This window comes from Myotis myotis, unplaced genomic scaffold, assembly GCF_014108235.1.
Source record: "Myotis myotis isolate mMyoMyo1 unplaced genomic scaffold, mMyoMyo1.p scaffold_m19_p_10, whole genome shotgun sequence".
Lineage (NCBI taxonomy): Eukaryota > Metazoa > Chordata > Mammalia > Chiroptera > Vespertilionidae > Myotis > Myotis myotis.
This window is the reverse complement of record NW_023416314.1, coordinates 40,847,469-40,873,305: the sequence shown is the minus strand read 5'-3', so window position 1 is coordinate 40,873,305 and position 25,837 is coordinate 40,847,469. Positions and strand designations below refer to the sequence as shown.

Below are 25,837 nucleotides of genomic sequence, written 5' to 3'. Positions count from 1 at the left end.
CCGGCCCCCGGCCCCGACTTGAGGGCAAAGACTACAAATCCCAACATATTCGCGGCCTTGGAGCCCCGCCCCTAACAAACTACATCTCCCGGTAGGCATTGCGGCAGCGCTTTCGGCGCCAGGCCGCGGTGTGGTGGCTTAGGTAGTTACCATGGAGTTGCGCTGGGTAACCCTGAGGTAGTGAGTGGGACGCCGAGGCTGGAGGGGCAGCAACTGCGGGTGAGTCGGGCGGGAAAATGGGAAACCCATTCTAGGGAACAAGAGCTCTGTGGAGAGGGGAGGGGCACTTCCTTTCTCCGGGACCTGAGACACCCCTCCCCCCCAAACAAAAACAAAAAAAACTTTCTATCACAGTGAACATGACACAACACCCATATAGGGTAGACGGGTTCCGGGGTGCTTAAGAACCTCCCCATCACGAACACGGGGCTCCCTGGTACCCTGGAAGATACGGACACGCTGACATAAGGTTGGTTTTCCTAATGAACTGAGACCCAGGGTCTTCCAGACACGGGAGTAACAGAGTCACAGGTCCTAATACTGGAGATGTAAGAAACTTGATGGGCTTGCACTGCCCCTGTCCTTCCGAGCAGGAAGACCCCAGGGAGAGCCTCCGTCTCGGTCTGAGCAGGATCTTTCCGCACACTTAGGGCTCCTGTCCCCAAGTTCCCACTTCCCCTACACCTCCTCTATGATCTGTTTCTCAAAGCTCTACAGTTAGAGCTTCATTCCTTTTACAGTCTTCATGACCGATCTATTGCATTTAGTAACTTACCCAGCGCTTTCATATCCAGTGCCTCTTTGGAGCTTTGTGAATCAAGGATTTTTATCCCCATTTCACAGATTGGAAAACTGAAACCCAAAGAGGCACAGTGACTTGCCCAAGGCCACATACCAAGTCAGTGACAGCTAGGACTAGACTCCAGTTCACCAACCCCCAGCCAAGTCTCTAACTTGAGCCTATAGCCTCTCTAGTTAAAGGACTTGTTCCAACAAGTGGGAACTGCCCCAGGGAAAAGAAACCTGTCTGGCCTACATTAGATTATTTGCACTTCAGCCTGAATGAGTTTCAGATCCTTCCTTTCAAGTTTAAACTAGAGAGATGGAAGACAATGGAAATCAAACAGGAACAGGAAACAGTCTGGCTACACAGCACCCATGTCTGATGCTGCCATGATTAGCTGGTTTCTGGCTGGCTTCTACCTGGCCCTGATTGTCCACTTGCTATCTTAAAGTACCTCCAGGCTTGGTCCTAGGTCCACTTCCTACCTCACTCTATATTCCTTTGTTGGGGATGATCATCCACAACTTCACTTACCATCTGTATTACACAACTATTCATCGCCAGCCCAGCTCTCATCTGTAAGCTCCAGGTCTGTATAACGAATTGCCTCTTCAACATCTCCTTCAGGATATGTCAAAGACAACCTAAACTCAACATGTCTGCAACTGAACTCATAATCTCTATGTACTCCAAGCCTCAATTTCTTCCAGTGTTCTCACCCTCTATCCACCGTTACAGAAGCCAAAGAACCAAGATTTAGCCTGAATACCTCTTACATTTCCCATTCATCATAAAGTCTTGTCAACTTCTCATCACATCCTTCCTGCCTACCCTCCCAGACATTTTGCATATTGCAACCAGAGTAATCCTTTAAAAGTAGAAATTTGATATTGTTCACCTTCCCCATCCCACATTCATTTAAAAAGTTATTATGTGGCATCTTATTACTCTTAGCATCAAGCAACATTTCAGCCTGACTCCTGTCCACCTCTCTAGCCTCCAGTCTAACCATAACTTTTAAAAAACTCTTTATTGTTGAAAGTATTACAAATGTCCCCTTCCCATTGACCCCCTCCAGCCTGCTTAACCATACCTTTTATCCCCTCCAGTTATATGGCTTTTTTAAAAATATTTTTTAATTGATTTCAGAGAGGAAGGGAGAGGGAGAGAGAAACATCAATGATGAGAATTATTGATTGGCTGCCTCCTGCACTCCCCACACTGGGGATCAAGCCCACAAGCCAGGCATATGCCCTGACCGGGAATCAAACAGTGACCTCCTGGTTCATATAGGTGGACGCTCAATTACTGAGCCATGCCAGCTGGGTAATATGGCCTTTTTAAGGTCTTCAAAATTTCCAACTAACCTCTCACCATAGAACCTGTTATTTCTGCCTGGAATGTTCATCCCCCCACCCATCTCCCTGTTAGTTTGTGCTTATCCTCAATTTCATCTCTCAATCACTTCTTTTAAAATGTCTTCCCTTAAAATAAAATAATTAAAATAAAATAATTGTTAAAGATAAAAATGTCTTCCCTGACTGCTCAGCAGGTCAGATTCCTCAGTTATAGTAACCTCATGTTCCTCTCCTTTATAGTATTGCTCTGTAGCAATTTTTAATGTATATGTTAAGCACCTACTACTTGCCACCAGGTAGGAATACTATTATGAGAAACATGGTTCCTGCCCTGGAGGTCACGGTGGAGTTTACATACAAATAGTAAGCAGATCATCTTAGTGATATGTGTGCTACCATGGCAGCAAGTATGGGGTATTTTGGGCGCTCTGAAGTTCCACATCCAAGATTTGGGCATAAGATTAGGCGCCTTAGAACACATGAAAACTGAGCTGGGTCGTGAATTAGCCAGGCAAAAGGAGGAAGAAACTGTATTCCAAACAGAACTAAAAGTAATAGGGCAAAAGGGATGGAGCAGGGGAAGCCATACATAGGAATCATCAAGGGAATCAATCAGTTTTACCAGGAAAGAGTGTTCACCAAAGAGGATTCCCTAGAGCTGAGTATTGAAACAGGAGAATATTCACTAACTGGGCAACTGTTTCTTAGAACTGGATACAGACCATTTTGCCACAATCAATAGAGACCGAGCAGGTCTTTCTGTGCTCATGACAGACAGGGTTCTATTATTTGTATTTTGGCTTCATGTCTTCTGGTCAGGCACAGGGCAGCAGGCACTCAACAAATGTTTGCAAAATTGAATTGAATACCTTACTGTGAATGAGGTATGGACTGAAACAGCTGAACCTCAAAGCCAATTGTTAGAATAAGCAGCTTAGTATCAACACTCCTAAAACAGAGATCCTGTATTTGGCAGTTTCCCATTCATTCATCTCACAGATATTTCCTGAGTACCTGTTGTGATAAGCCAGGTTCTGTGATACTAGCTCACAGCCTGGACTATTGTTTAAATGGAGAAGGTTAATAACCCTTTCCAACTGGCAAGTTTATCCGAATTCTTAGGGCTCCATTTTTAATACTAACTCACCCAGAAATATGCCTCAGGAGCAAGTACTAACTAAATCAGAAGTTCTTAGGAACTGCACAGAGGTAATCTAATGATAAAAATCTGCCCATAAATATTTTAAGCTAAAATTCATGTTCAGTAGTGCAGAACTCTGGGGTCCCAACCCAGGTCTGTCTTTGAGAAAAGTGTCCAATCTTGCTCAAAGGCATCAAACCTGTTGTAGATTCCCAAGTGGAATGGACTGCTGTCTAGATGAGAACACAAGTAGGGTTCCTCTATTTCTACAAAAGAACAATGCGTTTTTTGTTGTCTCACTGTAGATTTGATATCTAAAAGTCTAGATCTCCCTAATCAACACCCCATGCCCACCTGGCTAGTTCCATATTAGACAGAGTTCAGTTGTAAGTGACTCAAGCCTGTACTTCCCCAAAGCTCAGTTGAAACTGCTGCTTTTTAAGAGAAAGCCATTCACTTTTCATTTCTCTAAAACAGAGATTTTTCAAATGGTATGCTGCAAAAATTTTAAAAACATGCAATATCTGACTATTCAGTCAAGGACACTGACCTCTTTTCCCTTAGATTGTCAAGTAAAAAAATGACAGTAGCCAACACAATAGCCATCTGATGTGAATGAACCAAAACTATATTTGTTTTGTTTTGTTGTCAGATTGGAAAAAAATATATTTTTTGGTGTGCCGCAGAACTAGTAATTAGTTTATGTGTGCCATGAGATGAAAAAGGTTGAAAATTGCTGCTCTAAACGTGTTAAACTCTATCTATGCATATGTTAATTCATACAAAAAGTTTTACTTAAACTGTATGTATTAAGCTTAAACTGAATTACAAACTATCAACTCCATAGTTTTTGTTTTGTCTTTATAAAATATATTTTTATTTATTTCAGAGAGGAAGGGAGAGAGAGAAACATCAATGATGAGAGAAAATCACTGATTGGTTGCCTCCTGCATGCCTCCCACTGGGGATGGAGTCTACAATCCAGGCATGTGCCGTTCCCGGGAATTAAACCGTGGCCTCTGGGTTCAGAGGTGGACACTCAACCACTGACCCACACCAGCCAGGCTAACTCCATAGTTTTTAAAAGAAATTCCATATTAAGAACATTTGTGAGTTTAATTGTTTCTGCACACAAACTATTTGTTTCTTTGAATCAGATGATGAGAACCACATATCCTAATGTTTCCCTTTTGGCTTTGTTTGCCAGGAATTTCAGAGCTAAATATAGGCCTACTTTCCTAATTCTTTGGTACATCTCTGTCTCCCTTTAATCTGGTTTCTAATCTTCCTCTTCCGTGTTTATATTTTCTACATCCACACTGTCCAGTATGGTAAGCCTTTAGTCACATGTGGCTATTGAATACTCAACAGTTTGTCCAAATTGGGATGTGCTATAAAGTGTAAAATACTTCAATTTTTAATATTAATTATATATTGAATGATATTTTGCATATATTGGGTTAAATACAATATGATTAAATGTAACTTTCCCTTTCCTTTGACTTTCTTTTTATTATGGCTATTAGAAAAGTTTACATTACCTATGTGAAAAAATTATATATATGGCTTGCATTTGTGAAATTCATTATATTTCTGTGGGATAGTTCTTTTTAAAAAATATTTTTGATTGATTTTTTTAGAGAGAGAGAGGAAAGGAGAGGGAGAGAGAGAGAAAGAAACATCCATGAAAGAGAAACATCAATCAGCTGCCTTGTGCACACCCCGTACTGGGGATTGAGTTCATAACCGGGAATGTGCCCTGATTGGGAATCAAACCGGTGACTTTTTGGTGCATGGGACAATGCTCAATCCACTGAGCCACCTGGACATTTCTTTGGCCAGGCTGGTCATTTCTTTTCTACAAATCATCCTGTTTGGAATGTGCTATTTGTAAACTATCTAAAATCCCTTTGGAAAGCAGGTGAAAAATAAATGCAAAGGAGGTGATGGCATTGGATAGTGTGAGAAAGAGGAGGTTCACTGGAAATATACTTGTCCTTGTCAGTCCATTTGTCTTATTTGTGTCACATACAAAACCCTTCTGTATTTTCAGCTGTTCTGATCAGGTGAGTAGTGTTCTTAAGACTCTGCTCAGCCTGTTGAAAAGTTCTCAGCTTTACTTGAGTTAGCAAATTGGGAAGGATCTGATAAGACAATTTACACCACACTTGTAAACTACAGATAACATTGTGTTCACCCCTCTCAAGGGGTATTTCCATTTTAACAGGGAACAATCCCTAAACCCAAAGGAATGAATCCCTAATGGTGGCGTTTCAGGCATCAGTGACAGGTGAGTGAGAGTGAGATAGATCCTGGTGTTATGTGTGTGTTTTACATACATATACCTACATTCCAGATGTGGCTGAAAGTAGGGTCTTTGGACAAAAAGGCAATGGGGCTGACAGAGAAAGTAGCAAATTCTGAGCTGGGTCAGACTGCAAAAGGCTATCAGACACCATGCCCTAAGGGGTTTGTTAAGCAATAGAATAACCCAGTTGATGTCACTAGAGGGTAGGTATCAAGACCGTCTCCATAGTAACTACTATGGAGTAGCAGAAAGGGCTTCAGAGTAGGATTCAGGAGACTATGATTACAGTCCACAACTGACTCACTGGCTTAATTCTGGGCAAGTGCTTTCACTCTGGGTCTTAGTTTCTTTATCTGGAAAGTAGAAATGGGTGTTATAACAATATCAATGAGCTCTAAGGGATGTGAAGGTGTTCTGAGAATTATGAAGTGCCCTACAACTGCAAAGAATCGTATTAGTATCTTAAAATATAAATGCAGCCAGGAAAGCCTGGAGTATAGAAGGTAGAATGCAGGGGTGGAGGGCAATGGGGAAACCTGAGGGCCTATGCCCCTTGTACCTGGAACACCAGCCCTTCTCTGTCCTCCCAGGCTGAACCCGGACTTCCAGGGCCCATGCTTACACCGGACAAATTATGGCCTGAGCTATGAGCACACAGGACTACATGAACACTTCGGTGCAAGAGCCCCCTCTTGACTACTCCTTCCGAAACATCCAGGTGATTCAAGGTCAGCCCGCAGAGAACAGCACTCCACTCACCATGGCAGCAGCTGGGTGTGATCCCTAGGGAGAAATCAGTCTTCTACTTAAAAGCCTGAAGAGATTCTTCCCATATACTTGCAGATTTTGTTGTTGTCCTTTCTGGGAGGAGTAGAAGAGAGGGAGGTGGGAGTGGAAGTGTTTGGCCTTTTAAAAAATTAGCAGAACCTCTGAAAGGAACCAGGGGGCTCTCTCAGGGTAATTGATGATCTTCAAAAGACAGACTACAAGAAGAAAGTCGGGTGGAAGAAAGCTGGAAAGCCAGTGTGTCGGCCAATAGTTTTATTCTGTTTTTACCTGGAGAGGAAGAAACTAATGGAAGGAAAACAGCCTGTAGCAGAGTCCTATCTCCTCAGTCAGGACACAAGCCTGTTCTGATCACTGGTAAAACATGGGGGGGTCTTGTTATTAACAAACTGGCATGTTTCCAGTATAATACTTACTGACATTTTATATTCATTCCAGTCATATCTAAGTTTATTCCATCATCACCCACACTTATTGCAGGTTCCAGCACTGCCCACACTAGTTCCCATTCAATGTCTTTGCAAATGGGCAGCTAGTACCTCTCAGAAGGGGACACAGCAGGGCTCTCAAGTAATATATTTTCAAGGGAATATGCTTCTTCCTAGAGAAGTTCTGCTGTCCTTTGCTTTTGTTATCTGGTCTCATAAATGCTCCAGTATATCTGCCCTCACAGAACACAGGTTGGCATCAATATATCCTACACCCATTATCTAGCGTTGGTCCTCTTTCTTAGGCAACTGGTGGCCACTTTTAAGTTCAGGAAATGCAAACAGTTATCCAGGGTACTGGATACTACTTGGGTTTGGATTTAGCATACTGCAGGGGTTGGCATCAGCCACAATAGTAACTCATATTTGTTCTTCAGTGAGCACACACCCACCTATCGTGATCTTTATTTTTTATGCATGGTTATCACTTCTGCTTGATGTAGTCCAGGTTTCACAAGGGTTTTAGCTACAGTGATGGCTACATGCAATATAGCCATAGTGACAGAGAAGGAAGGGAAGTGTGGCTCCCACGTACCCTGGGAATTCCCAGCTCTGAGCAGGGAGATACAGTTTACCCTTTATGGAGTCCTCAGAATGAGGGTAGAGATAAGCTACTACAACCAAGGATAACTCCACAGCACAAAACATAATTAGTACAGATCCCCTGTTCTTCATTCAACAGTTAAATATTTGTTAAGCACCTATTTTATTAAGCGCATATATCTGTATGTATGTATGTATGTATGTATGTATATGTGTGTATACATATATGCCAGGCATAGTGCTCCTTGATGAATATTAGAAAGGGAAAGAGAGAGGCACATCTAAGCCCCAAAAGGCCAGTCCCCTCAGGTTTCCCAGAACTATGGAACGCTTACTTAAAATTGGGGTTAGAGGACAGGGTAGAGTTTAGGGGTACCTGGTATGCTATTTGGTAATTAATCAACTGATAGATCATAGAATCTGAAATGGTAGTGACTTTAGAAGGCATCCGATCTGTACTGCCTCCAACCCATAGTCCTATAACTGCTGCTCACCTAGTGTTTAGGGAGTCCCTTACCACATGCACCTACCCATCCCTTCCATTATGGGATGAGAAATGACACAAGGAAGTTCTTCATATCAAACTAACTCCTGACTTCTGGGGACACGTGGAAAAGTTGCATTGCAACTTTTCAGAGAGGTGAAGACAGAATCACTTTCTCTCCAGATTTTCCTGTAGCTAGACAACCTCCAGTTCTCTGAGTGTTGATATTTGTGGTCCAGTTTCCAGACCTGCCTTTGCCTAATCTGAAAGGCCGATCCTCAGGTGATACAGTACCCTGATGGAGACTGAGGGGAGCAGTAACTGTTGCGGTCTAGACACCTTGCTTTACCCTTGATAACAGCAGCCCCAGGCAGCCTCAAATTTTAGGCAATGCCATTCCACCAGTGGCTCCTCTGAGCTTGGGGTCAGCTCAGACTTGATGGCATTCCCTAAGCTGCTGCCTTATCACACTGGATGCATCATTGGATGCTAGTCCATATGTGGGCTTTTTATTTCTTTAAATGTTTTTATTGATTTCAGAGAGGGGAGAGGGAGATAGAAACACCAGTGATGAGAATCATTGATCAGCTGCCTCCTGCATGTCCCCTACTGGGGATTGAGCCCACAACTGGGCATGTGCCTTGACCAGGAATTGAACTGGCAGTCTCCTGGTTCATAGGTCAATGCTCAACCCCTGAGCCACGCCATCCAGGGTATGTGGGCTTTTAAAAAATATGTTTTTATTAAATTTAGAGAGAGAGGGAGAGGGATAGAGATAGAAACATTGATGAGAAACATCAATCAGCTGCCTCCTGCACACTCCCTATTGAAGATTGAGCCTGCAACAGGGACATGTGCCCTGACTGGGATTGAACTAGTGACCTCTTGTTTTATGGGTCAAAGCTTAACCACTGAGCCACGCTGGCTAGGCCATATGTAGGCTTATTTTGACATCTTTGTAATTTCATTCCAGGGCTTGCAGTCAGGAGATGTGAGGTTGGGAGGCAGGATTAGGAGTTTTTTCACAAACTGGGGTGCTCCAGTACATTTCTGCCACCTTACTCCAATCTCACACTCCACCTGGGAGTTCTGCTCACTCTAGGATTAAGACAGAGAGCCATCTGGTGGATGCTGCCTGACATGCAGCTGAGGAGAGGAAGTTAATGTTGGCTGGGGTGGAAGAGAGGAAGTTTGCCCAAAAAGAGCTGAGGGAAAGGTGAAGACAAACTTGCCCAATTCAACAAATACTAAATATTTCCTTCCCTAGAGGCAGTTTTATTTTATTTTTTAATCCTCACCCGAGGATATTTTTCCACTGATTTTTAGAGAAAGTGGAAGAGAGAGGGAAAGACAGAGAGAAATACTGATGTGAGAGAACCATATCCATTGGTTGCCTCCTGTAGGAGCCCTAGCCAGGGCCCAGGCTGGAGAGGAGCCTGCAACCAAGGTATGTGCCTTGACTGGAATCAGACCTGGGACCCTTTGGCCCTCATGCCGACGCTCTATCCACTGAGCCAAACCGGCTAGGGCCAGAGGCAGTTTTAGACAAGTAACCAAAGGTATAGGGGCCATAGGAAAACTATGGTCACCTCAGCCAGAGCTGGTGTCTGATTCTGGTGTCTGTAAGCTTGGGCAAAGCACATCCTCTCTCTGGACCTCATTTTTCAAAAAACAAAAACAGAACGGGAGGCGGGGGACGGTTACAGGGGTGTCCATACAGATGGGTTCTAACATCACTCTATTCTCCTCACCTAAACTTTCTGAAGGTATTGTTTACACTACCTGCTTATATTGCCTTACCTCTTGAACTCACTCCAATCTAGCTTCTGTCCCCAGGCCCTTGCCATTTCATTGAAACAGCCCTCATCAAAGTCACCAGGGACTTCAAATTTTGTTACCAAAATTACTTTTCATTCCTCATTTCCCTAAAACTCACTCCTATAAATATGGATTCCCTTATAAAACTAACCTCTCCTGGCTTGCCCTGTCCTTTCCTGATTATTTGGTACCTTTTTTTTTTAAAAATAGTGTTTTAAAAAATGTTTTCATTGATTTTTAGAGAGGCTTAAAGGAGAGGGGGAGAAACATTGATGAGAGAGAATCACCAATCGGCTGCCTCTTTCATGCCTCCCACTGGGGATTGAGCCCACAACCCAGGCATGTGCTCTGACCAGGAATTGAACCAGCAACCTCTTGGTGCACAGGACAACACTCAATCTACTGAGCCACATGGGCTGGGCTCAGTAACTTCTTAAATGGACTCCCCTTCCTCCGTGTGCCTCCTCTCTACTTTTACTATCCCTGAGAACTCGTCCATTTCTCTAACTTGCTCACTCTCTGTGCTAATTATTCTCAAGTCTTTGTGTCTGACCTTCATATCCAACTGCCTACTTGGCTTCTCCACCTTTTTATACTTAAGGAACCTCAGAAACACCAAGGTCAAGTCTAACCTCATTACCTGCCCAACCATGTTTCTCCTTTTCTTAATTCCGTATCAGTTACATCAACCATCAAGTCACTCTGACTGACCTTCATCTCTTGCTTGGATGATTGAAAGAGCCAAATTGGTCTAGTCCCACCCACTCCCTAAAATCCAGACTCTGTACTAAAGCTTCAGAGTGATCTTTCTTATATGAAAGATTTATCTCCTTTGCTCCATAACCTCCAGTAGCTTCCCATCACCTACAGTAAAGTCCAAATTTTCAGCCTGGCATTAGAGGTTCCTTGTCTCCTTTTTCCTCCTTGACCCCTGTGCAGCACATACATGTGTGCCCATGCTGTTCCATACCTCTGTGCCTTTGCCCATGTTCTTCTCACCCTTTCCACCCTTCTCCTAATCCACTGAGATCCAGCTCAGGTTTCACCTTCCCTGGGAAACTTTCATGAGCTCCAGACTAAGTTAAGAGCCCCCTCTCCTTCAACAACTTAAACAGCATTTATCACAATACATTGCCAGTTGGTTTCCATCTTGCCCATTTGAGCTCCTCTAAGACATAAACATCTGCTTCATCCCTGCCCTATTACTCACACAGACCATAGCGCAGACTGTCTCTCATATTGTTCTCCATTGTATATCCAGTAGCTGGCACACAGTAGTTGTTTAATATTAGGGGGAGAGAGCAAATCAGGGTGTGTTACACTGAAGTGAATTCTGTAGGCTCTACCAGTGGATAATTGTGGATTTTGTACCAACAACTCTGGTTTTTATTTTCCTCATTATAAAATAGAGGAGTGGTTTTATCCCTCTCCCCCCAATACATATACACAGGGGACCCAATAGTAAAATAGATATGAGGAGCATGTGACCCAAATCGAGTTTGGGATAGGAAGTCTTTGGCCCTTAGTTCAAGCTTACTGGTTTCTGGGGCCTGAGAGATGGGGGTCTTGAGCTGACAGTGAGTAGATGCACTAGTCAGTCTATGGCCCTCCAGTTAGCTCACGCTGCTTATTCTCTCAGCTCTCATCCCCCAGAACCAGAAAGGCAAAGATGATATATGCAGACTTCACTCTGTTCCCACAGATCTGATGAGCGAGGAGCCAAGGAAAGGGCAGCGACCACTAAAGCACTCGAAGTCAGGGAAGTCACTGACGCAGTCCCTGTGGCTGAACAACAATGTTCTCAGTGAGCTGAGAGGCTTCAACCATGTAATTTCACAGCTGCTGCAGCATCCAGAGAACCTGGCCTGGATTGACCTGTCTTTCAACGACCTGCCTTCCATTGACCCTGTGAGTTCCCAGTCCTGAGAGTCCAGTCAGGTTGGGCCAGAAGCTACCCTGTCCAGCCCCCAGCCTTTCCACCTCCCACATTTCATCAAGGAATTTGTGAGGCATCATGGTACTGTGTCTAAAGCACACAGCTGTTGGCTCAGATGTAGGTTCAAATCCTAGATTTTGGACAACCTTCCTAACCTCTCCAAAACCTCAGCTTCCCTTTCTGAAAAATGGGGATAATATACCATCATAAATATTTTGTGAGAATTAAATAAGAATGTATGAAAACCAACTGGCAGATAGAAAGCTGAAATAAAATAGAAGCTCTTGTTATTGGGCACCCACTGTGCCTTGTGCAAAGTTCTTCTGTGGAAGAGGTAGATAGTAAAAGTACAGCACTTTTTCCATGCACTGACTCAAGTTTTAAGAAATAAATAAAACTGGTCCTGTCTTGTCCAGGATCCATTGGGGGTAAGGAGCTAGAGCACAACTTAGAAACTGTTCCCCAGGTATAGTGATCTCAATTTCACTAAAAAGCTTCTCTTATGTACCTAGCACAATGCTCTGTATCCCTGTCCCTTGTTTTGAGATTCAAATCACCAAAGGTCTTCAGTGAAAGGGCAACTAAGGCTCAGGCAGAAGCAGGCGGGTCCAGTCACCTGGCAAGTTAGTGACAGTGCTAGGACCCAGGCCCATACTTCCCACCTTTAAGATCACAGCTCTGGTTGGGTGGGATGCCCTATACCTCTTCAAAGGTGAATGAAAGTACGGCTGGGGATGAGGGGTGGTGCAGTGGAGAGCAAGTTGTTCCCCAAACTCTACTCACCCTCAAGTCAGTCCTGAGCACAGCTCTAGAGACCTGTCTAGCCTGCTTTCGGTTTCTTCCCCAACAGGTCCTGACCACTTTGTTCAACCTGAGTGTCCTCTACCTCCATGGCAACAGCATCCAGCGTCTCGGAGAGGTGAATAAGCTGGCCACCCTCCCTCGGCTCCGGAGCCTCACACTCCACGGGAACCCCATGGAGGAAGAGAAGGGGTATAGGTAAGTGCCCTGCCCTGGAGCTAGGCTTCCCCAAGGGAAAGGAGGGGAGACAAGGAAAAGTAGAGACCTTTAGGCATTTCCTGCTGTCAGGAAAACTCAGTCTCCCCCAAACTATACTCAAGTCCCTCCATTCCTGCAATCAGGGGAGACAGCAGCAGCTGGTGGGGGAAAATGGGGTGCTGGTGGGGGGGCTGGCCCCCAGCCCGAGTCTTCCCCACAGGCAGTATGTGCTGTGCACCTTGCCTCGTATCACAACGTTCGACTTCAGTGGGGTCACCAAAGCAGACCGCACAGCAGCTGAAGTGTGGAAACGAATGAACATCAAGCCCAAGAAAGTCCGGATCAAGCAGGATGCACTCTGAGGTTCCCAGGACTGCAGCCATCCTGAAGGCCTGAGGACAGCCAGTGTTGGTTTGACAATACAATAAAGGATTTGAGCTGTTCAGCAGATTAGAAGTCACTTGTGCTGTGTAAAATTGCCCCCCAACTCAGGCAGTTGCCACTGGTTCTAGTCTTGCTTCACTGAAAGGTAGGCAGGGGAGGGAAAGGCCTGTTGGCCTGAGACACAGGAGACCTGGGTTCACTGCATGGCCTTGGGGAACTAATCTCAACTCTGGGTCCTTTTGTCACTCTTCAGATCAGATATCCTGGGATTAGAGTTGCTTCACAGAGCACCAGGGTTCTGTGGAGATGCCTCAGAGGCCTCGGTGATAAAAAGTCAAGATGATAGGCCGTGAATGCTGAATGCCCCATTTCCATCCAACCAGAGTAGTTACTCTCATGTTGTTTATGTTGGGATTGTGCTTAAGATGTCATCTGATTAAAAAAAAGAACTTCTGCCCTAGCCAGTTTTCTCAATGATTACAGTGTTGGCCCACGAACTAAAGGATCATGGGTTTGATTCCCGGTTAAGGACACGTACTTCAGTTGCAGGTTCCCCAGCCCTGGTAGGGGCGCATGCGGGAGGCAACCAATTGATGTGTCTCTCATCTCGATGTTTCTCATTCTCTCCCCCAACCTCCCACCCACTCTCTGTGGAAATCAATGGAAAAAATATCCTTGGGTGAGGATTAAAAAAGAAAAAAGAGCCCTAACCGGTTTGGCTCAGTGGATAGAGCGTTGGCCTTCGGACTGAAAGGTCCCAGGTTCGATTCCGGTCAAGGGCATGTACCTTGGTTGTGGGCAAATCCCCAGTAGGAGGTGTGCAGGAGGCAGCTGATCAATGTTTCTCTCTCATCGATGTTTCTAACTCTCTACCCCTCTCCCTTCCTCTCTAAAAAAATCAATAAAATATATTTTTTAAAAAAAGAAAAAAGAATCTCCTGCTTGAAAACTGGTTTGCTGACTCCAAGTCAGGTACTCCTGATCTGTCTGCACCATCACCACCAATCCCTTCCCAGGCTTTTCAGTAATTTCACTGAGTCTGCAGCAGGGTCCTCGGCAATGACAGCTGCCTGTGTTCCTATCACTGGAGAAATGACAAGCAATCTTATCCAATATGAGGTTAGCCAAGGCCAAGTCTCAGATAAGACCTGGGAACCTTGAACTCATATCTTGGACTCCTCTTAATGCCCCTAAAAGATGTCCCCCTCCCCATCATCCGTTTTCACTGCTCATAGACTTAAGTAGCCAGAAGTAAGCAGTAGGGTGCTGGGCAGGACAGAGGGGCTGAAATCAGCACACAGATGAATACATTTCCTTTATCAAGGGAGATAACACGCCCCCCTCCCCCCCCAAAAAACACCAAAACCCCAAACATGTAAAAACCCAGGGTGCTAGAAATACAAACTCAATTCATTCAAATTCAATCTCGTCCAGACACTGGTCACAAACCCTAGTGAGGTGCCTGTGAGCACCAAGTCAGGGAGAGGGGCAAAGAGTGAGGCCAAGAGAAAGAGTGGGAAAGGGGCCTTCACAGGCCCCCTAGTGATCACCCTCACAGTGTTACCTCCACCCCTTCCCAGTGACAGTGAAGACCTACCAGGCCCTGTCCTTTTGACCTCCACCCCACCGCTGGCCAGGGCTTCGAAGGCCAGTCCCAAATGGTTCTATCCTCTCTTGCTCCATCCTCACTTGTCCAGGCTTGTAGCCTCGCTCTTCTTCTCCTCCTCCACATTCTTCTCTGTGATTAGTAGCAGGTCAGGGTACTGTATAAGCCATAGTGAGGCTGGGGCCAGGGGAGGCGGGGTGAAGAGAGGAGAAGAAGAGCTGTCCAAGGACCACTGTCTTCATGGGATCCCAAACTGTACAACCAGCTCCTCTCTTGCATCCACACGAATCTGAGAAAGTGCACTGTAGGCATAAGCAGCTATTCTGGAGACCTGTGATAGAGGGACCAGGGAGGAGAAGAACAGAGAGAGAAAGGTGAAAAGGGAGATCCAGAAACTGGGGGAGGAGGATCAGATGGCCAGAGAGGAGGGAATGATGGGGGATAGGAAGCCAAAGAGAAAGGTGGGAGTGAGCAGGGCCCACAGGCTACCAGGTTAACTCCAGTTCCCCACCTCCTATAAGGCAAAGGGTGAACCCTCTGCCACAACTTGGGCAGTGGGAGTGAGTAGGCAGGAGTGGGGCAAGGGTAGCTCACCTGCTGCAGGTCGGAGAAGGGGATGGGTTCGCTGGCCAGCACTTGGTGGGGCTGACTGGTGAGAGATGGCAGTGGCGGCAGCTTCTTCCAATGGGTCAGGCTGCTGCTCAGCACAGCCAAGCGGGTGCTGTCCGATAGGGAGGGGTGGGATGGGCAATCAGTTTACCATCTGTCCTGCCCTGCCAAGCTCAGCCCGGTGAGCCTCCCTCAGACCAGAGAAGCAGGTGACAAGGCCTCAGCTGACCACAAATTCACTCCAGGCCCACCTCCCTTCGCCCTCTGCATCCTTGAGTGTCACAGGACAAATAGCGCTGACGTGAAGGCACCCAAGAGGTTTGTGGTCAGTTTCTTGGGCTGTACCCAAACGAAGAGGCTGGACTGGGGCCCAGGCTGCAAAGCTGGATCAGGGATGGAGGGGAAGGGAGGAATCCAAGCTGGCCAGGTGCTCACCTGTACTGCCTTGCCCGGTCCATGTACTCATGCTGCTCCATGCCCTGGGAGTCTGCAGCAGACACGTCAATGATGTTGCTTTGGGGAGAAGAGAAATAGAGAGGACATGACAGGTACATCCAAGAGGGACGAAAAAGATTCCCTTCCAGGTGCTAACTCCAGGACTATCTGACACCAGCGCCCCCACTGCCTACTGGAGCAGGGCTGGGCCCAGAGGCGCCTCTCCCACTGACCCTGTTCCTTCCCCCATGTCCTGGCCCAGCTCTCTCTATCCCAGCCTTTAACACAGATAGAGGAGCTCTGCCCCAGGCCTGGTTCTGTGATGCTCACCTGGCTGTCTTGGCAAGAATGGAGGAGAGCAGGGCCTGCTCATCTGTGCGAGCGGAAGGCAGGCTGTGGTAATTTGGCTCGGCTCCATTGAGGGCTTTGGTGGGGGGGCTGCTAGGGTCCAGCAGCAGCTTCCGCTCCTCTCGGTCCTAGGGGAGATCATCAGGGAGAAATCAGCCCCGGAGCCCTTAGTCCAACCTGCCTTTCCTGGGTTCCCCTCTCAGCCCAACTCTGACATTTAAGTGTTTAAGCACCAAAAATGTTTTTTTTTAGGAATATCCCAGTGCCCCACTATATGTCAGATAAGACTCAGTTCCTGCTTGCCCTTGGAAGCTCAGCTCGGTGGTGCAGGGTAAAGTGGACCCAAACAGTCACAGGTGCTCTGAAAAGATGGACAGAGGCACAGCCCTGGAGCTTTAGAAAATAGTCCAGCAACTTATGGAGACAGAATACTGGAGGCTGGAAGCCAGAAGAGGTAGAAAACAGTGGGGCCCACAGGGGAAACTGATGCAAGCCAGGAGCCCAATGACCCTCCTGATTCCCCAAACCAGGCCCTCCCTAGCAAAAGCTGTCTGTTCCCAGGATACAGAGGCCCTGTGAGGCCAGACATGGCCCTAAGCTCAAAGAGAAAACACACTCAAGCTCTCAATGCCCATTCCTCATATTATTTCAGGGCAGGAGCTCCACCCTCAGCCTCTGGGTCACACAGGCTAAGTGTGCTTTCTTCTTGAGGGCAGGTCCCTTATTCTCTCAGGTGTTCACCCTCTTCTGCTCTCTTTATATGGGACTCCCAGAACCAAACTTCATGCACCTGGAGATGCTGACCTGAACTGAACAGTGGAGCTGTTCCCTCCCTTGCTAAGGCGCCACCTCTATTAGTGTGGCTTCATTAACGTTCAGCAGCCCTGTCACTACTAGCCTACACTGATGATCACAACCCCCAGAACTGACCTGGGGCAAAGTCTCCCTGGTCATGTATAATTCTGTATGTCTCTTTGTGCCAGAAACTACCTCATCTAGCATTGCCAGGCATTATGGGTAGAAATTTTATGTTCTTATTCTTTGTTAATTTTCCTGTAGTCTCTTTTTCTTTGTGATGATCAACGACATATTTTCCAATGGAAAGCGATACAAGTATGTTTTTCATCTTTTGAGAAGCAACCAATACGTCGATGCTTTAGGTTGTTAATATTCATTTGAATAATTTTGCTTTTTAGAGCACGAACATTCAAATTTTTTAGAAAATTTGCTGTGTGCACTGAGAAAAGAGGCACACAAATGTTTATAGCCCAGTTTAGTTCCTTGTTCTAATCTTTCTGGATACAACCCTGCCTTGAGCCCATCAGCTGCAAATCCCTGCTGGCTTTGTGTCAGCTGCAAAATGGATAAGCAGACCTGCTGGGGATCTATCCAAGCCACAAAGAGTGAAGGCGCTCAGGACAAAATCAAGGACAAGGGGCCTATCCTGGCTAATGCTGACTCACCAACTGATAGTGCCAGACCACTAGACCCCCGAGTGCTCCACTCCAGGCCTATCTCAGTTCCTACCACTGACTTCCCCACTGCAGGCTCCCAACTTCTCTGCCCAACTCTCCTTGCAGAGGGCCACTTCCTCCTGCCCTGCCCGCCCCACCCTAAGCAGGCCCAGTCTTGTCACAAGACTCTTCCTGTGCAATCCTAGGTTGCCCAAGTGTTCACAGTTCCTAGCAGCATGAGACAGAAGCTGTGAGCTTCTGCCCCATTACCTCCCAACTCCTAGACACTTCCATTCCTAAAGGACAGGCTAAGTACTGAAGTGCTAGAAAGACAAAATACTTGCCAAAGATTAAACTATCTCTCAGGAAAGCTGGTTCCATCATGAAGCCTGCGTTTGTTTCCTGTGCCCATCCTTCCTCCAGCCCCACTTCAGACAGACCTTCTTGCAGGACAGGGTAGTTTCTCCCCGGGGGTTCCTGAGACCTAGCCTCCCAGAAGCCATACTACCCACTAGAGTGGACACATAACATTGCCTCACACACAAAGGGCAAAGGAAGCACAGGGGAGGTTTTTCCCACCGAATTTTGTTCCTGAGTCAGTGTCAACCCAGGAGTCAGTTTCACTGCCTACCCTAGCACAGACACCAATGTGGTCTGCCCATGACCAGCCATCTAGAAGAGACAGCTTGACCCAATGGATAGAGCACGTGGCTTGGCATCAAAATACCTTGGCTATGGCACTTCTCAGCTTTGTAACCTTTGCTAAGTCGCCTCTCTGAACTTTTTCCTTGTTTTTCTTTAATTTTTGTTTATTGATTTTAGAGGAGAGAGACTTTTATTTGATCCACTTATTTATGCATTCATTGGTTGTTTCTTGTATGTGCCCTGACCAGGGATCAAACCCACAACCTTGGTGTATTGGGATAACCTTCTAACCAACTGAGCTACCTGCCAGGGCAGGCTTTTAATAGACATAACTGGTACCTTATGACAAATGTCTGGCAAAAGTCAAGTGAGGTAACTGTAAAAGGGCTTTGAAAACTGTAATATGTTGTGCATTTCTTTTTATTATTATAATAACGGGGCAGTGATGAGAGGGGAAGAGGAGCCAGCCCCAGAGCTCAAAGAGGGATATTTTTGATAGTGAATGATAATAGCTTATAGACCAGGTAATTAGACTTTTGCCATATGAGGCCTCAAATCACCTAGCACTGATCAAACACCGTCTTTGGTGGTTAGAAACAGAAATGAGAGCCAATCAAGGGCAAGGTGGAAACCGAGGAGAGCAACAAGCCCAACTCTTCAGCTAGAAGCTGGTATATCCTTTCTCATAAGGCAGGCATTAACCCTTCTTGACTCATTGTCAGAAAGAGACCATATTATGTTTTAGGAGACAACTGCCCATAAGCCACAGCTTTCCTCAGTAGCCAGGGATACTGTCCCTGTAACAGGCTGGGGTGAAGTGAAAGGTACTGGCTGAGGCATGCCTAACATAAGACAAAGGAAATGTGATTATGTGTTCATTGTGTTTAGCCACCCATGCCTCTCATACAAAGGACATTTTCCCAAGCCTAAATCCTTAACCCAAAAGAGGTTCATGTGAGTCACTGGGGAAACACCTTCTCCCAAATACCAGTGACATAATCCATTTCTGTCACCATCGACCCAACCAGACAGTGGGCTAATTGTTAAAACCTTTCTACTGTCTTTGTGTCTAGTATGTGTTGAAATGTGGAACCCAGGCAGAGGCAATCAAAAAGGTGAGGGGCCAACAGCTTAAGACTTCATCCTTGGAAGGGAGGTCTGGTGGGAAGGACCAGAATTAGTGTGGTGTGAGCCCAGCCAGTGGCTCAGTGGTTGAGCATAGAGTGACCCATGCACTAAGGTCGCTGGTTTGATTCCCGGTCAGGGCACATGTCCGCGTTGCAGGCTCGATCCCCAGTAGGGAGCGTGCAGGAAGCAGCCAATCAATGTTTCTCTCTCTCTCTCTAAAAAAAAAAAAAATCAATAAGAGCATATATTTTTTTAAAAGTGTGGTGTGAAAATGCACGAAGAGGGAGAATTTAAAACTGTAAGGTTTCCCCAAGCTAAATCTTCTTGCAAAGGGATGTGATCTACAGCCAAATTCCCAGGGCAAGAACCCCTCTAGCTAGAGGAACCCTCAGGCCCAGGTAGGGAGTGCACTGGAACTGTCAAAACTGAGTTCCCCGTCCCATACCACCACCCACCCCGCGCCGGCCCAATCCGGCCAAGCTAAACCCGACGTTACTTCCCAAATAATTTTCCACACATCCTGACGTCCTCGTTGTGCCTATTAAACCCTTCACTAACTCAAATGCCACCACCTTCCAGAGGCCTGCTCTGACCCCAGACCATCAGTGAGCTGCATTCTCCAACCCCAGGGTCTGAGAGAATACACAGATTCCTGATTTATCTCGGGACAAACTAACTCTGAGCCTCAGCTTCCCCACCTCTAAAACGGATTCACAAAGCCCCTAATGCGAGCACAGGGAGGGGGGAAGGGAGTGCTTCCCAGGGACCTCGGCTAAGGATCCTTGAAGCTGTAAAGGTCTGAAAGTAGGGGAGGTGAAAGGGTGGGAGAGCAGGTGAGATAGGCGGCTGCCAGCACACCCCACTGCACGCCCCAACGCGGTGACTGTACAGAGAACTGGGGCTTTAACAGAAGAGGCCAGCCCGGCGGCTCCTCTGTAATATGTCCCCTCCGGGCCTCCGTACTCGGTGACCCTCGCCGACCAGCTCCCCTCTCCAGCAGGTTTGTTTCTGAGCCCCATGCCCCAGGGTTTCAGCCCTCATTCCCGAGCCCCGCCCGCCGCGGCCGCACCTGGTCCGAGTCCTCGTTTTCGCTGCTGTAGCAGCACCCCATGGCCGGGGTCGGGCCGGGCGCTCAGGCCGCCAGGAGGAGGGACGGCGTCCGTAAGGGGCCCTTCCGGTCACATGACCTGTGGCTGCAATGAGCAAGCAACCACCCGCCTGCAGGACTATCCCTTCCCAGAGCCGCTTCGCTACCGGGCGTCCCTGAAACCCCGGCTTCCGGTCCCGCCCCCACCGCGTGACCGTTTCCAACCAATGGGAAGGCGTACCCTGCGTGACAAGACGCGAGACACGTGATGGGAGGAAAGGCGGGGGGCTTATCACATGACTTCAGCCTCTTCTCAGTCTCTGAGCTCGTTCCCCCCTGCAAGCAATACGGGGTCTCAGTGGTCGTGTGGCCTCCAGTCTACCTTTGTGGGCCAGTGAGCGAGCTCATACCAAGTGTCATCATGATGTGGTCTCCTAAATGCCACACGTAGGCCCCAGTTGCTCAGCGGCAAGTTGGGGGACACAGCGGGTGTGACGACCAACGTAGTTCTCAGCCTGGATTGAGGATCTGCCACTTAATGGAAGAAGGAACCGTACACCTTCACAAGAGGAAGCGGAATGGAGCTTAATCCTAGTAGTGGAGATAGAGGCCACCTTACTGATCTCTTTGCTCTTAAGCACTTATCTTCAACCCTGCCATTTTATGGCACCTCTACTATCTTAACACACAAAGCTCACCATCATTGCTTTTTTAGAACCATCCCATGTCTTCTCTAGGACCCTGAAAACAGGTCCAAGTCTGTCATTCAAGATCTTGCAGATTCTAACTAACACCTACTTGCCACTCCAGGCCCAGTGGGTGGTGGTGCAGGGGTTTGCCTCACCAGGCATAGCACTTTCCTGACTGACCTCCTGGACTTTGCATGTGTATCCAGGCACACTGTCTCCCCAGTAGGTCTGCCTACTGTGTTCAAGATTCAACAATACCCTCCTGATTCCCTTCTCTGACTTCATTCTCTAGACATCTCCTGTGCTTAATCCCTATTCTGCATTAATTCATTCCTGTATTGAATCAAATATTTACTGAATATTTGCAATATGTCACATACTGTTGTATCTGAATATGTAGCAGTTCACAAAAGAGCCAAGAGTCCTTGTATTCATGGAGCATCCATTCTAATGATCGCATTATATTGTATTCACTGTCCCTGCACCAGTTTCTTCTACCAAATATGGAGTTCCCAAAAAAAACAACAAAACAAAACACCCACAAAAAACATGGAGTTCTTGGAGAACAGGAACAAGATCTGACTCTTCTGTGACCCACTCCCTAGCACTTATTTAGAGAAAACTCAAATTTGGAATTAATGAATAAATTACAACCTCCCTATCACGTGGCTCACATCATATCCCATGTGCTGATCCAAGGGATTGTAGGAGAGGCTACCAAGTCCTATAGCTCTTTTGCCCCTCAAATCAAGACTGTGGAGTTTTTATAAGTTCTGAGGGCTCCTGAAGGGTAGGAGGCAGTTCCAGCTTGCCCCTGGGGTTAGTAACTTGAACTGCAGGTTTCAGGTGACACCAGCAGCCTCAGCATCAATAATTGAGAGCAAGTCCAGCCTGCCTCAGGATTCTACCCCTACCCTCCAAGGACTGCCCCCTCCTGTCCTATGCTCCGATCTTCCTCAAGCAGGAGCCTCCAGCCCAGGTAAGCAGGGCCCTTGAGTGTGGGTTCCCAAGCACACTGGTTCAAATTTGCCATCACTCACCTATTCACACCCATTCATACATTCCTACTTTCAGTTTCTATCACTACCAGTGGCCTCAAAGGGGCATGGAAGAAAACAGGAAACATCCCTCATAGCCGGCTGGGGGGAAGAGGGCTGAGTGAGGAGAAAGTGTGTGCTCTGTGTATGCACATGTGAAGGGAATTCTGAGGGAGAGAAGAGGGGAGTGCAGGGGAAAGGGGATAGGACTGAAAAAGAAATATAGAATCAAGGACTCTTCTCACCCCTGGGGAAGCACAAAAGGAAAATCCTGGGGGGGAAGGACATCTTATCCTAACACCCTGTGGAGTAAGTGTTTTGATTGCCTTTTACTGAGGCAAAGCAATGACAGTGAAGAGGTTTCTGAAGTAAAGCTGTGCTTTTTTGCTACACAGTAATGGGTCAGAGGAGACCAGGCAGGCAGGGGTAGGGGCGGGGGGATATGTCAGAAGGGAACTGGTGAAAGGGGTCCTGAAGAATGGTGACAACAGAGATGAAGAGAAATGGGTGGAGGGAACAAGGTGGAGGTGGGACCAGGAGCCAGAAGTGGGGAGAGGTATTTTGGGGTTGGGTTCTGAATTTAGCATGGAGTCCTTGAAAGTACAGGGCTTGGGATCAGACCAACTCAGATTCAAATCCTAGTCCTGCTGTGTGACTCTGGACAAAAGACTTAGCCTTTATGAGCCACAGTTTGTAAAATGTAGGGGTAATTATTTCTGCTAAGGATTGCACTAATGACAGGCAAATGTCAGGTGTGGGTTTCCCTCACTGTCTCCCTCCACCCCAGGACCCCTACCAGGACCAGGTAGGGACCATGTCTCCTGCCATTGCACTGGCCTTCCTGCCACTGGTGGTGACATTGCTGGTGCGGTACCGGCACCATTTCCGACTTCTGGTGCACACGGTCTTGCTGCGGAGCCTCCGAGACTACCTGTCAGGGCTGCGGATTGAGGAACGGGCCTTCAGCTATGTGCTCACCCATGCCCTGCCGGGGGACCCTAGTCAAATCCTCACCACCCTGGATCACTGGAGCAGTCACTGCGAGTACCTGAGCCACATGGGGCCTGCCAAAGGTCAGTGTTCCCTGCATTCTGCTCCAGGAAGCAGCACCCCAAGATAGTGAAGGGAGCGCTGGGACCTGCCACTGCCTTAGTGGGTGAATTGGGCAGGTTCTTGATTCTCTGTGGGTCTCTCTTTTCTCCTCTGGAAATGAGGGGGCTGGGCAAAGCTAACTCATGCAGCAAAAATTTATTGCCACCTCTTTTGTACCAGGCGTGTGCTGGGTGCTGGGGGAGAAGAAAGTAGAGGCCACATGGGGGAATTAGCCACAGATGCTGGCCTCAAGGGGGCTTAATACAGAGGGGAATAACCATCTCCGCACATAACCCATAACTTTGTAATGTCTTTCTCTCCCACTACGGAGGCCCCCACATCCCATTCAGGGCAGCTCCTGCCTGGATTTGTGTGAGTCCCAGATCCCAGCACAAGTCTTTCAGTCTTATTTAAGAAAGTGGTCCAATTCCAAGGTTAGAAAGATATCCAATGAACAAGTAAGGGGAAATTAAACTGGAAGTCTAGCAAAGATCCTTCAAGAGACTGGAAGATGGTCTCTCAGAAGCCTTGTGATTGTTTCTGCCTGGACATTCCTGGAGGAAGCAACAGTTTAACAGCCGAGAAGGATTGCTTTCGAGTTGACCAGGCAGGTGAGGATAGGGTTGGGGAAGGGCAAAGCCAGCCACATATACAAATGTGACAGGAAGGAGTGAGCCAGAATGGCTGACCCTGGGCACAGTTGTTTCGGATGGCTGTGGTACAGGCTACAGGTAGGCATAACTGAGAGCTGAAACTGAAAAGGTAAGATAGGATCAGTTCCAAGAAGGTCCTGAATGTCAGGCTGACGATCCCAAGTTCAATTCCCAAGGCTTTAGGATCAAGGAACCAGGGAGTGATAGTGTCAGATTTATTTTTTTAGAAAGATTTCTAGTGGCTGGTGTGAAGACTGGTGAGCCTGGAGGAGAAGGGGGACCACTGGGGCAGCTGAGACTAGTCTGAGAGAGATAAGACTCCAGCTGGTTGGGAGCTGCAGGTGGGCATTTGAGATCTCTTTCTGTGGCCTGCAATCCATCTCCCATGTCTGCTGCAATAGCCATCTCTTTCCTTAGGTCAGATCCTGATACGGCTGGTGGAAGAGAAGGCCCCTGCTTGTGTGCTGGAGCTGGGTACCTACTGCGGATACTCCACACTGCTTATTGCCCGTGCCCTGCCCCCGGGGAGTCGCCTTCTCACTGTAGAGCGGGACCCACGCACAGCAGTGGTGGCTGAAAAGCTCATCCGCTTGGCTGGCTTCGACGAGCGCACGGTCAGCCCCCAACTCCCCAACTCTGGTCTCCACCCTTTGCCTTCTCCTGGCCAGGCCTCCCCTGTGGAGGAATCCCACCTATGGGAAAGAAGCAGCTCCGCTTATGGAACTGTAATCCTGGAAGCTGTGTGAACTCTTGTTCCAAGTCATTTGCACATATTTACTGCTGAGTAACAAGGAAGCAGTTAAAAGGAAAGTCTCTGGAGTCCAGCAAATCTGGGCCCAAACCTCAGTTTGATTCTTATTAGGTATGAGACGTTGGGCAAAGCACTTATCCTCTGAATCTCAGTTTCTTCACTGGCTGAATTGAAATCACAATACTAGCCCTAGCTGGTTTGGCTCAGTGGATAGAGCACTGGCCCACAGACCAAAGGGTCCCAGGCTCTATTCCCAGTCCTGGTTGGGGCACATGTGGGAGGCAACCAATCAATATGTCTCTCTCACATCAATGTTTCTCTCTCTGTCTCTCCCCCTCCTTTCCATTCTCTCTAAAAAATCAATGGAAAAATTACCTTGAGTGAGGATTAACAAAACAAAAACAAAGAAAAGAAAAACAAATCGCACTACTGATCCTGACTTCTGGGGTTCTGAGGTCAGAGGAAATGTAAGAACACTGGTGGGGATCTAGACCAGGGCCTGGCATAAAGTAAGTCAGATCCTGATGGGGTCTGGTGGGGGATAACCCTGGTTTGTCCCACCCTCACCTCCAGCTCCTCCCACCCCCACAGGTGGAGCTCATCGTGGGTAGCTCAGAGGAGGTGATCCCGCGCCTACGAACCCAGTACCAGCTGAGTCGGGCAGATTTGGTACTCCTGGCACACCGGCCCCGATGTTACCTGCGGGACCTGCAGCTTCTGGAGGCTCATGCTCTGCTGCCAGCTGGTGCCACTGTGTTGGCTGATCATGTGCTCTTCCCTGGTGCACCCCGCTTCCTGCAGTACGCCAAGAGCTGTGGCCGCTATCGCTGCCGAATCCATCATACTGGCCTCCCAGACTTTCCTGCCATTAAGGACGGCATAGCCCAGCTCACCTACGCAGGACCTGGCTGAGGTCTAGGGGTACTTACTGCTGCCCCACCTCACCCCCACCCAGGCAAGGACCTCAGAACATCCCTTCCCCTCCCTGCTTGTGGCCTGACACATGCTTGGCTCGGGGTTGGGGAGACTCTCCTCCTACCTCTGCCTCACTCACCTGAGGCATCAAGTTCTGTCAGACTGCTCGGTCCCACTGATCCCCCTTCTTCCAGAAAAAGCCATGAACTGACAGGCAAAGGCCTGAGCTCCCACCCCAGCTCTGTCACTGATTTGCTGGGTGGCTTCAGGGGAGTCCCTGCCCTGCTGAGACTTAATCTGCTCTCTTAACACCAACAAAACTGGCTGGGAGAGCTCTAGAGGCTTCCCAGCTCTGGACC

The 25,837-nt window shown here is 47.6% G+C and overlaps 2 protein-coding genes across 2 annotated transcripts; one reads left to right on the top strand and one right to left on the bottom strand.

Annotated features, from left to right (window-relative positions):
- LOC118664704 (transmembrane O-methyltransferase homolog) lies at window positions 1-25,475 on the top strand. Its single transcript, XM_036325117.1, is given in 10 exon segments — window positions 1-219; window positions 5,491-5,573; window positions 6,182-6,319; window positions 11,413-11,618; window positions 12,497-12,645; window positions 20,358-20,366; window positions 21,953-22,028; window positions 22,867-23,140; window positions 24,230-24,426; window positions 25,155-25,475. Coding segments are annotated over 8 exon segments (1,314 nt in total). The 5' UTR covers window positions 1-219; window positions 5,491-5,573; window positions 6,182-6,237.
- LAMTOR1 (late endosomal/lysosomal adaptor, MAPK and MTOR activator 1) lies at window positions 14,326-20,515 on the bottom strand. The gene is made up of 5 exons (XM_036325118.1): window positions 20,324-20,515; window positions 16,010-16,155; window positions 15,680-15,757; window positions 15,230-15,356; window positions 14,326-14,966 (listed from the first exon to the last, which is right to left on the bottom strand). Exons 1-5 carry the CDS (start codon window positions 20,363-20,365, stop codon window positions 14,874-14,876), a joined length of 486 nt encoding a protein of 161 aa, XP_036181011.1. The 5' UTR covers window positions 20,366-20,515; the 3' UTR covers window positions 14,326-14,873.
- Window positions 25,476-25,837: the final 362 nt, after the last annotated feature.